Raw genomic sequence first — 13456 nt, forward strand, 5'->3', positions numbered from 1 at the left:
AGCGATTACAGCTGAGAGTTTTACTGGGTATGTCTCTACACATCTGGAATATACAATATTAACACATTTACTCTTTTCATAATTCTTCAAGCTCTGTCAAGGCACATAGATTTAAGTCAAAAATCCCACTTTGTAACAGAAAGATGTTTCCTACTAAAAACCACTGAGCTTCTACAACTGCATCGCTTTTCTCCCTGGGGGGTTAAACTGCTGGGTTTCTGTAACTTTGTGGCGTCTGCTGATGTGTGTAAAAAAGAGGAAAAAATAAATTTGATTGAGTTTTTTAATAAAATGTGAATAAATACAAGATGTCTGAATACTTTTGCAAGGCGCTGTATTACCACAGAATTAAATAGAAGACTAGAGTGAACATTTTGGTGTCCTACCGTCATGGTCAAGGAAGTGGTTTCCCACTAATATGGTCAAGCTACAAAGTCAAAAATGTCTAGATCGTAAAAATGTCTGAAAATATATAGATATTTTTGTCTTTTTTGGTCTTCGTTTAAGGTTAGGCAGAATGCTAGCGGTGTGGGAAAGGTTAGGGTTAGGTTTAAATAAAATTTTATGAAGAGAAATTGTAAAACTATACCCCATACTTCTGATTTTTGCAACTTGGCCAAATAGTGATGAGCCATTTTAATATTTTTTTTTATGTAGGAACTGAATTATAGGATCCCTATGTACACTGACTATACCAAACATTAAGAACACCTTCCTAATATTGAGAGGGAAAAATAAACAGCAGCGTGGCAGTTCTTGACACAAACCGGTGCGCCTGGCATCTACTACCGTACCCCGTTCAAAGGAACTTCATCGTTTGTCTTGCCCATTCACCCTGTGAATGGAACACCACACACAATTCATGTCTCAAAGCTTACAAATCCTTCTTTTAACCTGACTCCTCCCATTCATCTTTAACCTGACTCCTCCCCTTCCTCTTTAACCCGTCTCCTTCCCTTCATCTTTAACCCGTCTCCTCCCCTTCATCTTTAACCTGACTCCTCCCCTTCATCTTTAACCCGTCTCCTTCCCTTCATCTTTAACCCGTCTCCTCCCCTTCATCTTTAACCCGGTCTCCGCCCCTTCATCTTTAACCCGGTCTCCGCCCCTTCATCTTTAACCCGGTCTCCGCCCCTTCATCTTTAACCCGTCTCCTCCCCTTCATCTTTCACCCCGTCTCCTCCCCTTCATCTTTAACCCGTCTCCTCCCCTTCATCTTTAACCCGGTCTCCTCCCCTTCATCTTTAACCCGGTCTCCTCCCCTTCATCTTTAACCAGGTCTCCTTCCCTTCATCTTTAACCCGGTCTCCTCCCCTTCATCTTTAACCCGGTCTCCTCCCCTTCATCTTTAACCCGGTCTCCTCCCCTTCATCTTTAACCCGGTCTCCTCCCCTTCATCTTTAACCCGGTCTCCTCCCCTTCATCTTTAACCCGGTCTCCTCCCCTTCATCTTTAACCCGGTCTCCTCCTCTTCATCTACACAGATTTGAAGTATATTGAACAAGTGACTTCAATAAGGGATACAACACTGTGTGGTATTTCTATGTCTGTAGGTTCTTCATGACAGGCTATCTTCCCCTGGGCTTTGAGTTTGGTGTGGAGCTAACCTACCCCGAGTGTGAAGGCACCTCTTCAGGCCTGCTCAACTGCTCTGCACAGGTGAACACACAGCTGCTGCTTCTGACAGTTGTTGGCAGATCAAAAGCTTTTCATATCCATGGGATAATAGAGAACCATAACAGAATCGGGAAATGTTGGTATGTTTGTGTATATATTGTGTTTGCGAAAATATACATGTGCCTGGCTGTCTAGACGCCTGTCTAGACGCCTGTCTAGACGCCTGGCTGTCTAGACGCCTGGCTGTCTAGACGCCTGTCTGTGTGCCTGGCTGTCTAGACGCCTGTCTGTCTGGACGCCTGGCTGTCTGGACGCCTGGCTGTCTGGACGCCTGGCTGTCTGGACGCCTGGCTGTCTGGACGCCTGGCTGGCTGTGCGTTTTTCACTACAACCCGTTTCTCCCTATACAGGTGTTTGGTATCATCTTCACTATCTGCCAGGGGAAGATAATAGATAACTACGGGACGCTGGCAGGAAACATCTTCCTCTGTGTCTTCCTCTTCATCGGATCAGTCCTTACAGGTACGGCGGACCCTTTGACATTTTTACGTGAGGAGACTCTATTATTTACTTAAATAGACAGAGGGAGAAACAGATTGAAAAGGATGAGCACTGTAAAACACAGGTGACAAGCAGGTTTTCATTCCTCCCTTGTACTTGATTGATCTATTAAGGTCCCTGATTAGTCAGGAACTCCCCTCACCTGGTTGTTTATGATTTATTTGGAATCAAATTGAAAGGAAATGACAACCAGCAGAGAGACAACCCTCCAAGGAAGGAGTTTGACACCCCTGGTGTAGAATCTAGCATAAAGGGGATTCAATTCCCAGACCGGACTCTCGTCTCGAAGACGACTGTGTTGACCACTAAGCTTTTGGGCTCCCGAGTGACGCAGCGGTCTGTGCTTGAGGCGTCACTACAGGCTCCCTGGTTTGAGTCCAGCCGTGATTAGGAGTCCCGTAAGGCGGTGCACAATCGGCCCGGCGTCTTCCGGGTTTGGCCTGGGTATACTGTCATTGTAAAATAAGAATTTGTTCTTAAAACTGACTTGCCTAGTTAAATAAAGGTTTGATCAAATATTAAATAAGCCAATGTCTGGCAGACTCTCTTCAGTCTTTTTTTATGATTTAAAATATCAATAATATGTACATAAACCTTTTCAATTCACATTAGCAACGGGAACGTCACGAGCCGAGAGAGGGTTCTGAGGACGTTCTTGCTTTGCAGCGTCACAGCTCGAATGTACTTTAAATGTTACAATTAGCCACTGGGCCAGTAGGCTAAGCATGTAAACTATTCAACTAGCTAGTTCCTAGCTCACTTTATGCAAGAAACTTTTCATGCATCTACCATATTACACTCCTAATTTTTTTATGGAAATAATTCACAAGCATGTGCAGACATCTAAAGGGTAGATTTTTGTTGTTGTTGTTAATTTAGTTGCAAGGCAAACAAACAAAGTGGCACAGCTGCTAGCTAGCTAACGTTAGCTAACAACATTTACTTCATGAAGTAACTTCATCATAGAAAAAAAATGTACGTTTACCCCTCTCATATGAATATAAATGTACAGTAACGCTATCATACTGTCATTCGTATTATACAAAGCTAGCAAGCTAAACAAAATGTCTGCACCCATTAGCTTACTAGCTAGCTGAATGCTAGGTTGAAGAGGACAAAGGTTAAGACAATGGGATTCTAATATTCCGTAACTCGTTATAACAAGGGGACTGGCGCTGGTAGTTAGCAACGGCGCTGGTAGTTAGCAACGGCGCTGGTAGTCAGCAACGGCGCTGGTAGTTAGCAACGGCGCTGGTAGTTAGCAACGGCGCTGGTAGTCAGCAACGGCGCTGGTAGTCAGCAACGGCGCTGGTAGTCAGCAACGGCGCTGGTAGTCAGCAACGGCGCTGGTAGTCAGCAACGGCGCTGGTAGTCAGCAACGGCGCTGGTAGTTAGCAACGGCGCTGGTAGTCAGCAACGGCGCTGGTAGTCAGCAACGGCGCTGGTAGTCAGCAACGGCGCTGGTAGTCAGCAACGGCGCTGGTAGTCAGCAACGGCGCTGGTAGTTAGCAACGGCGCTGGTAGTCAGCAACGGCGCTGGTAGTCAGCAACGGCGCTGGTAGTCAGCAACGGCGCTGGTAGTTAGCAACGGCGCTGGTAGTCAGCAACGGCGCTGGTAGTTAGCAACGGCGCTGGTAGTCAGCAACGGCGCTGGTAGTCAGCAACGGCGCTGGTAGTCAGCAACGGCGCTGGTAGTCAGCAACGGCGCTGGTAGTCAGCAACGGCGCTGGTAGTCAGCAACGGCGCTGGTAGTCAGCAACGGCGCTGGTAGTCAGCAACGGCGCTGGTAGTTAGCAACGGCGCTGGTAGTCAGCAACGGCGCTGGTAGTCAGCAACGGCGCTGGTAGTCAGCAACGGCGCTGGTAGTCAGCAACGGCGCTGGTAGTCAGCAACGGCGCTGGTAGTCAGCAACGGCGCTGGTAGTTAGCAACGGCGCTGGTAGTCAGCAACGGCGCTGGTAGTCAGCAACGGCGCTGGTAGTCAGCAACGGCGCTGGTAGTCAGCAACGGCGCTGGTAGTTAGCAACGGCGCTGGTAGTCAGCAACGGCGCTGGTAGTTAGCAACGGCGCTGGTAGTCAGCAACGGCGCTGGTAGTCAGCAACGGCGCTGGTAGTCAGCAACGGCGCTGGTAGTCAGCAACGGCGCTGGTAGTCAGCAACGGCGCTGGTAGTCAGCAACGGCGCTGGTAGTCAGCAACGGCGCTGGTAGTTAGCAACGGCGCTGGTCCCAGATTAGTGACGACTTTGTCTTAACCTGTATATCTTCAACCTTGGCTAAATGCTAACGTCAGCCAATGTTCGATTGCTTTTCGGCCTACCTTAGAACCCAACATGCTAAATTTCATAAAGATCATGCAAATCATTACATTGTTAATTCCCTGGGCAGTTGATGCTCGCTTTTGCATTAAAATAAATGGTGTTATGAAGATTCCCGTACTGCAATATCAGATTTTTTAAAAACGAAATAAATAAATCGAGTCTCTAATAAGGAAAATGTCTATACATTTCAGATGTTTCAAAAACATTGCTCTGCTATTACCATTTATACTGTAGGAGTGTTGGCTCAACGAGACAATTCTGTTTACACTGTCCTGCTTGGAGGGGGGGGGGGGGGGGAACTGTCTAGCAAGTGTGTGACCTTCGGAGGAAATTTGCAAATGTACATTTTTATGAATGTCTCAAGAATCTAAATCTCCTTAACTCTCGTCAATGTGAGAAGAGCCTAAGCTCATGTACCTAGACCCTATTCACACTATGGTGCCGAATCCGATCTGAACCCTTCTGCTGGCTCTGATAGTTCCTTTCCTACATGGTTCCAGCAACTATATAGTGGATGTGTAACCAGGCCAGCACTGTACAGCTCAGCTCAGTTGAGTGAAAAGGGTATCACTTCCTTTTTACGAAAAAAAAAATTTATGATTTCAGTCAGAGTGCAGTATTTTTTTTTCTTCACCTTTATTTAACCAGGGAGGCTAGTTGAGAACAAGTTCTCATTTACAACTGCGACCTGGCCAAGATATAAAGCATAGCAGTGTGAACAGACGACAACACAGAGTTACACATGGAGTAAACAATTAACAAGTCAATAACACAGTAGAAAAAAAGAGTCCGTATACATTGTGTGCAAAAGACATGAGGAGCTAGGCGAATCATTACAATTTTAGCAGATTAACAGTATAACTGCAGTACAATGCCGTATAACAGCAGTTATTCTGTAATTACTGCGTCCCCCCCCCCCCCCCCCCCCCAAAAAAAAAACGCAGTTACTGCACTTTTACTGCATTTAATGAATGTTTTCCTTCGGGTTTATGTGTAGTCCGTAGTTCATGTTTTGTTACGAAGCAATAATCTATTCCTGCAACAGGTCGAGGTCTTAGAATGTGTTTATGTCGTCGTGGTTACCGTGGTTACTGTGTAACATCCGAGCTGTATAATTTGAAGGTTTTACTACAAGCAGTAGCAGAAATGGCGTGTTGAGGTGCTGGGTATGTTTTCCCTATTGAAACCCCCGGTGGGGAAGGCCCATCTCAGGGCCGTACTTCAACTGACAGAGAGAGAGAGAGTTAATACCCAGCTCCTCTGATTTTCACCATAAACTTCCCAATGGAGGTTACAATGTGCCAATAATTTAAAAAAATATATAAATGTGTGTACCAAATAGCACCCTATTCCCTACGTAGTGCACTACCTATATGGACTCTGGTCAAAAGTCGTGCACTACCTATATGGACTCTGGTCAAAAGTCGTGCACTACCTGTATGGACTCTGGTCAAAAGTAGTGCACTATATAGGGAATAGTAGTGCACTACCTGTATGGATTCTGGTCAAAAGTAGTGCACTATATAGGGAATAGTAGTGCACTACCTGTATGGACTCTGGTCAAAAGTAGTGCACTATATAGGGAATAGGGTGCCATTTGGGATGTAGCCGTTGGCTACTGAAGTCCAGGGCTGAGAGACAACTCTAGAGGACCTTTTGACCTGACTGTTAATGATGGGACTATAAGATTTAAGGGCCAGTCTAGAGGCCTACTGTGTTACAAAGACGTACATAATGACTACTACAGACCAGGGCTGAAGTCCACGTTCTCCTACATGAGAGCTCGGCTAGATGATTATGTTAATGAGGTGGGTCAGCCCAGCTGGCTACTGTGCAGTATTTAGGAACTGACTTCAGACTGTATTATGGTCTATCATTGTGTTAGTGGTGCCCCCTAGTGGAAGCTGTACCTCACTGTCTTTTTGCAATGGAATATTCTTGACATTTTGTTTAGCAAACAGTATGTCGTCTTTCTAAAACATGTAGTTCTGTCTCTCCAGGCTTCATCAAGTCAGACCTGCAGAGACAGAAGGCTAACCAGTTGGCCAAGGCAGCTGTAAGTATGGGTAGATGTGGAGGGGGTTTAGGGCAGTGGGTGGTTCTGTTTGTGTGGTGGGAGGGGGGGGTTATTCTGTCCTTGTTGGGACCTGAAGTCCAAGGATAGTAAAAGAAGGAAAGTTCTACCTTGTGGGGACATTTCCCACAACCCCTTGAGGACAAAGACTAGGTTAGGGTTAAGGGTTAAGGGTTGGGTTAAGGGTTGGGTTAAGGGTTGGGTTAAGGGTTGGGTTAAGGGTTGGGTTAAGGGTTGGGTTAAGGGTTGGGTTAAGGGTTGGGTTAAGGGTTGGGTTAAGGGTTGGGTTAAGGGTTAGGTTAAGTTCAAGGGTTAAGTTTAAGGGTTGGGTTAAGGGTTGGGTTAAGGGTTAAGTTTAAGGGTTAGGGAAAATAGGATTTTGAATATAAATGAATTTTAGGTCCATACGAGGATAGAATAACTTTATTTTTATTTTATTCAACCATTATTTAACTATGCAAGTCAGTTAAGAATAAATTATTATTTACAATGACGACCTAGGAACATAACGTGTGTGTGTGTGTGATATCCGCAGCTGAGTATTTCTGGTGTGCAGCATGCTCCCAAAGTCACCTAACAGTCTTTTGATGCTGCTCCTAGAATAACTTGTCTCCTCTTTTCTGTCTGATGTCCTGTCTTTGATGCTGTCTGTCTTTGATGCTGTTTGTGTCTATTTGATGTCTCTGTCTGTCTGTCTGTCTGTCTGTCTGTCTGTTTGATGCTGTCTGTTTTATCTGTGTTTTGATGTCCACTGTTGCCTGAGGTCAAATTTGACGACTTCCTTCTGGAGAAAGAGTCGATCATACAGACCGATGCCGATTCCATTGTACACTAACCTCCAGTAACTAATATCGTCAGTTGTCATTATTATTTTTGATAATTCTATTGAGATTGAATCCGTTGCACCGCAGAATGTTGAATCCGTTGCACCGCAGAATGTTGAATCCGTTGCACCGCAGAATGTTGAATCCGTTGCACCGCAGAATGTTGAATCCGTTGCACCGCAGAATGTTGAATCCGTTGCACCGCAGAATGTTGAATCCGTTGCACCGCAGAATGTTGAATCCGTTGGACCGCAGAATGTTGAATCCGTTGGACCGCAGAATGTTGAATCCGTTGTACCGCAGAATGTTGAATCTGTTGCACCGCAGAATGTTGAATCCGTTGCACCGCAGAATGTTGAATCCGTTGGACCGCAGAATGTTGAATCCGTTGGACCGCAGAATGTTGAATCCGTTACACCGCAGAATGTTGAATCCGTTGGACCGCAGAATGTTGAATCCGTTGGACCGCAGAATGTTGAATCCGTTGGACCGCAGAATGTTGAATCCGTTACACCGCAGAATGTTGAATCCGTTGGACCGCAGAATGTTGAATCCGTTGGACCGCAGAATGTTGAATCCGTTACACCGCAGAATGTTGAATCCGTTGGACCGCAGAATGTTGAATCCGTTGGACTGCAGAATGTTGAATCCGTTGGACTGCAGAATGTTGAATCCGTTGGACTGCAGAATGTTGAATCCGTTACACCGCAGAATGTTGAATCCGTTGGACCGCAGAATGTTGAATCCGTTGGACCGCAGAATGTTGAATCCGTTGGACCGCAGAATGTTGAATCCGTTGCACCGCAGAATGTTGAATCCGTTGCACCGCAGAATGTTGAATCCGTTGCACCGCAGAATGTTGAATCCGTTACACCGCAGAATGTTGAATCCTAATGATCACGTGCTTGTCTCACTACTGGTAACGTTGCTGTGAGATTTTCAAAAAAAAAGGAGAAAGCAAGAGACAGGAACAGGAGGTCAGAGAAAGCAAGAAAGAGATTGTATCAATAGACAGATATATTTGAGACCGTTAACCATGAGAAAGAGCAGTGTTAACCAAAGGCGATTGACAAGACCTTGTGGCTGATTTTGAGAGGTTGAAGAGAGCGTCGTTCTCGACCTTTGTCCCCCAGGCCCCTCAGACAAGCGTTCCGTTTGGGACGGGCAGATCTGAGAGGTGTTTTAAACCTCAATAGGAAAACCTGGTAAACTAAGATAAGATAACGTCACTCTCGGGGGAAAGAAAACCTTGTAACTCCATTTTGGCCCCTTTTTTTTTTTTTAAAATTGTTACAATGTATTGAAAGTAACTCGACGTAATCGGAACATTTCATGACTCTAGTCTAGAACCAAGGAAAACGTTTTCCAAAATAACATCCTGAAGTTTCATAAATGTATATTCATTAATGGTCAAACGTGGATGCTCTTTTCCTTTGTCCTGAAAATATGGTTTTAGACAGCGATGATAACACAGCACTTTCCTACCCCCCCCCTGACCGTAATATCAAGGTCAATTAAAAATAAAGACTGTCTGTTCCAGGAGGACGGACTGCTCTCTGGACAGCAGCAGGGCTACGGGGCCACGGCTCTAATCAAGAGACTGGACAGCCCTTCTGATTCTTCTCAGACTTGATCACTAACCCCCCCCCCCCCTAACGCTTACACTCTTAGCTCGAACCTCAGACGAGCCAAGGTAGGGGCACAGCAAACCGAACCAACAATCACCACACGCTTCTCTGTCCACTATTCTCTTAGGGGTGAATCCTAACTTCCTGTTTAAGTCAGATTAGAATGCAGTCTCTGCATTTTGACATTCGTGCATAAACAAGTGGAAGTTAGGATTCCCTCTTTTATCTGAACCTCTTTCACTTTTGACCAAAAAGGGGTCGAGATTTCCTGGAAGATTTTTTTTATTACTAAGATGTGTCTTTTCTAATTGGCTAAAAGTGATAGGAAGCTTTCTGGAAAAAACGTTACCCCTCACATCTCAATCCTCTTTTCCTTCCATCTTCACTTTCCACCTCACACTCCAGATTCCATGATTCATGCACAGCTTCTGATCTTTTCACCTGTATGTAGTATCTCTGTAGTATAATAGGATGTGTGTAGTATCTCTTTAGTATATAATAGGATGTATGTAGTATCTCTGTAGTACAATAGGATGTGTGTGGTAACTCATGTTTGTGTAGTTGGGTCTATAAATACACTGAGTGGAGAAAACATTAAGAACACCATCCTAATATTGAGTTGCACCCCCTTTTGTCCTCAGAACAGCCTCAGTTTATCAGGTCATGGGGCTCTACAAGGTGTCTAAAGCGTTCCACAGGGATGCTGGCCCATGTTGACTCCAACGCTTCACACAGTTGTGTCAAGTTGCAGTTCTTAAGTTGTACTTCTTGACACACTCAAACCGGTGTTCCCGACACCTACTACCATACCACTGTTCAAAGGCACTTCAATATTTTGTCTTCCCCATTCACCTTCTGAATGGCACACATAGACAGCCCATGTCCCATTTGTCTCGAGGCTTTAAAATCCTTCTTTAACCCCGTCTCCTCCCCTTCATCTACACTGATTTTGAAGTGGATTTAACACAAGGGATCCTAGCTTTCACCTGGATTCACCTGGTCAGTCTATGTCCCTCAGTCTAATCTCTGGAACTCAGTTCCATAGCATTTTTTTTCTTCCATTGTTCCCCTGTTAATCAGGGACTGGATTTTAGACCTGAGACACCAGGTGTGTGCAATTAATTATTAGGTAGGATAGAAAACCGTCACCTCGTAGGGTGAGTTGAATACCCCTGGTCTATGTCATGGAAAGAGCCGGTGTTCCTAATGTTTTGTACACCCAGTGTACATTCTTGTATTTTATGTAGCATATTATGTTTATTGGTATTTTAGTTTTTCCGTTATGTTGCCACGGATACTAAAACAGTTGGTCTACTTGCTCTTGTAATAATATTAGTTGCAAAATTCTAGTTTCGAGGGGGGAAAAAAGTTCAGCTTCCATAAATCCTGGTTGTAAGATTCCTGGAATCAGCAGGAAATGAGCAGGATTTATGGAAAACCTGGAAATGTTAGGAAAGAACTTTGCAACCCATCGTCTTAAGCTGGAACGTGATTGACAAATTGTTTTGATTGACAGGTCCCTTCAGATCCCGATGACGGGAACCTCCCTGCCTCCGCAGTCCTCGAAGGAACAAGGTTTTAGAGACGGACGAGCTGCTGGAGACACACACACACACACATTAAATCACCAGCATCTCCCACCCTGTGGAATGTGAAGTTTAGGGGAGGAGCACAATCAGGAAGTGTTTACGACCACTTCCCTTTAACACTGTCCAAAAAGACATCCAATATTTATGCAACAACAAATATTATTTCTGTATAATTTCTAGATATATAATTTCTAGATGTGCCATATCTAATCTACAAAATGTTTACTGTCCAAAATTAGCACAAATAATACTGTCGTTCTACAGTATACACTGAGTATAGAAAACATTAACACCTGCTCTTTCCATGACCGACTGACCCATGTGAAAGATATGATGCCTTATTGATGTCACTTGTTAAATCCATTTCAATCAGTGTAGATGAAGGGGAGGAGATGGGTTAAAGAAGGATTTTAAAGCCTTGTGACAATTGATAAGCTTTGAGACAATGGAGACATGGACTGTGTATGTGTGCCATTCAAAAGGTGAATGGGCAAGACAAACGATTTATGTGCCTTTGAACAGCGTATGATAGTAGATGGCAGGTGTACCGGTTTGTGTCAAGAACTGCAATGCTGCTGGGTTTTTTCCAAGCTCAACAGTTTCCTGTGTGTGTCATGAATGGTCCTCCACCCAAAGGACATCCAGCCAACTTGACACAACTGTGGGAAGCGTTGGAGTCACCATGGGCCAGCATCCCTGTGGAATGCTTTCAACACCTTGTAGAGTCAACATGGACCAGCATCCCTGTGGAACGCTTTCAACACCTTGTAGAATCCATGTCCCGAAGAATTTGAGGCGTTTCTGAGGGCAAAAGGCGGGGGTGCTAGCCTCAAAGTATCATTTAGCTTTTTTTTAAAAGACCAAATCCAAAGTTTTGAGGATCCAGACACTATTTTTTTTATTTTATATATTTTTTTACTAACCCCAATCCTCGTTGTGCAGTAAGGGGGCTCTGGGGGGGAAAAAAACAACAAATGTGCCAAAAACATCAAAATGCGTCTTTTTAGAAATCGATAGACGTTGTAACGATGAAATTGTGTCATTCTGAACTTTTATCCAATACATTTATATTTACTTTTGTAGCGACTGAAGCGTCACTTCTTCTTTGTTCATTCTAGCAGCAGACTGACTATACAGAGAATGGAACAGCTGGATGGGGGAAATGGCTTGAGTTGCACGAAATGGAATATAACGTTTGCGGATAAAGTTCGGGAAGGACACAATGTCACGTGTAAAGACCGTCAGCTCTATACTGAGCGCGTTTTCCATTTCTAAAAGGACGTTTTTGGAGCGTGTTGGTTGTTTTTTTTCAGAGCCCCCCCCACCCCACGTACTACACAACGAGGAAGTGAATCGCAGGTGTGGGTAATTTTCTCAAAAACAAATGTAAGAAAATAGACTAGTTGTAAAAAAATGAAGCAAACTTGTCCTTTTTAAGGTTTCAGTTGCATGGAAGCATTACTAAAACAAAGACGTGTGACATCAGTTTTCAATAGGTAGCCATTGAGGCTGATTGTTTTTGCTAATCTTTTGTCGTTAACTTGTTTTTTTTTTTATTAATCTTTGAAAGAATGCACAAATATCTCGGAGGAATTTTTTTTACAAATACTGATTTGATTGTAAAATGAGCAATTGATGACGTAATAAAAAAACAGCTGGGAAGGTGCGTTATGTTGTCGTGTCACTCTAATAAAGGGTAGAGTATTTTTGTAAGATAATTTTATACTACCTGTATCTGTACCTGTACCACTTCTCCAATCTTATCATAAACTATTAATGCAATATTGACACGATAATAACAGCAGTGGCACAAACACTATTTGAAGAATGTATCCAATGATACCATGTCAATACTTGTTGCATTTACAATTTTTTTGAGACAGGCTGTGGATTGACTGCATTGTTTGAATGGAATGTTGTCATATTGGCAGTTAATTTGAAAAATGTATTGAATCTGTACCTGTATAAAGTGATTTCCCTCCCCGTCACATTTCTAGAAACACAGATTTATAGTTGTGTATAACAGTCCATGTTGTTCTGTAAATGTCACATCTATTTAACAAACAGGTCTGTTTTGTTGAAATAAAGAATGGTTTTCTAAAGGTATTTGAGCGATTTTCAATGTTGAATCTAACTTGTTTTCCTCATCACATCCTGCTAGCATAGCATGCCCACTGTCAGACTGGCCCTTTTACAGAGCACAACTACCTCATAGATGACGTCACATCCGGCTAGCATAGCATGCCCACTGTCAGACTGGCCCTTTTACAGAGCGCACCTACCTCCATAAACACTAGGTGGCGACATTTGTCAAGAATTCTATGAACCAATATTTTGTTGTTTTTTTCTCCTCCAGGCAGCATGGGCCTATGATAAAACCACATCACTGACATCGTGCAGTAAGTCAGGCGAGGGTAGTTGTGAGCGTTTGACATCATCGTCCACAGTGCAGTGACTTGACGGGAGAGACGCTATGGGTGTGGAGGAAGTTGATGTCAACTGGCAGCATATGATTTCAATGGCGTTGCGCTCATCTGATTTGTGCAGTGTTGCGTGATGGTTAAGTCCAGCCGCCTCAGGACTGATTCCATCTCTATTTTGGCTCTTCTCACATATCGGCACCCCTGTCACACACACAAAAATAAACGATTTACCCTGGGAGAGGAGCCACGTGGTGGAGGGCCTGGACTGGCATGGCGCAGAGCATGACGGAGCTCTGTGTTGCCTGCTCAAACAGTGGCATGGATGGTGCTGGTTAAGGGCTGTACTGTAATGTACACACACTACACGGCACACACTACACGGCACTCACTACACGGCACTCACTACACATCACTCATTACAC

At 44.1% G+C, this 13456-nt stretch overlaps 1 protein-coding gene across 4 annotated transcripts in view; it reads left to right on the forward strand.

Annotated features, from left to right (window-relative positions):
- The window catches only part of LOC110529278 (choline/ethanolamine transporter flvcr2b), a 52557-nt gene extending 39840 nt beyond the window's left edge, over window positions 1-12717 (forward strand). For 2 of the 4 annotated variants that reach the window (XM_036984601.2, XM_090242443.1), the window contains 5 exons: window positions 1554-1659; window positions 2028-2139; window positions 6497-6552; window positions 8935-9087; window positions 10539-12717. In XM_036984601.2, the coding sequence (XP_036840496.1) occupies window positions 1554-1659; window positions 2028-2139; window positions 6497-6552; window positions 8935-9027 (367 nt within the window). In that variant the 3' untranslated portion in view covers window positions 9028-9087; window positions 10539-12717. The remainder of the gene's footprint in view (window positions 1-1553; window positions 1660-2027; window positions 2140-6496; window positions 6553-8934; window positions 9088-10538) is intronic. The other 2 variants (XM_036984602.2, XM_090242444.1) reach the window with 1 other exon arrangement.
- The last annotated feature ends 739 nt before the right edge of the window (window positions 12718-13456 follow it).

Source organism: Oncorhynchus mykiss, chromosome 8, assembly GCF_057628025.1.
Source record: "Oncorhynchus mykiss isolate SJ-2025 chromosome 8, ASM5762802v1, whole genome shotgun sequence".
Lineage (NCBI taxonomy): Eukaryota > Metazoa > Chordata > Actinopteri > Salmoniformes > Salmonidae > Oncorhynchus > Oncorhynchus mykiss.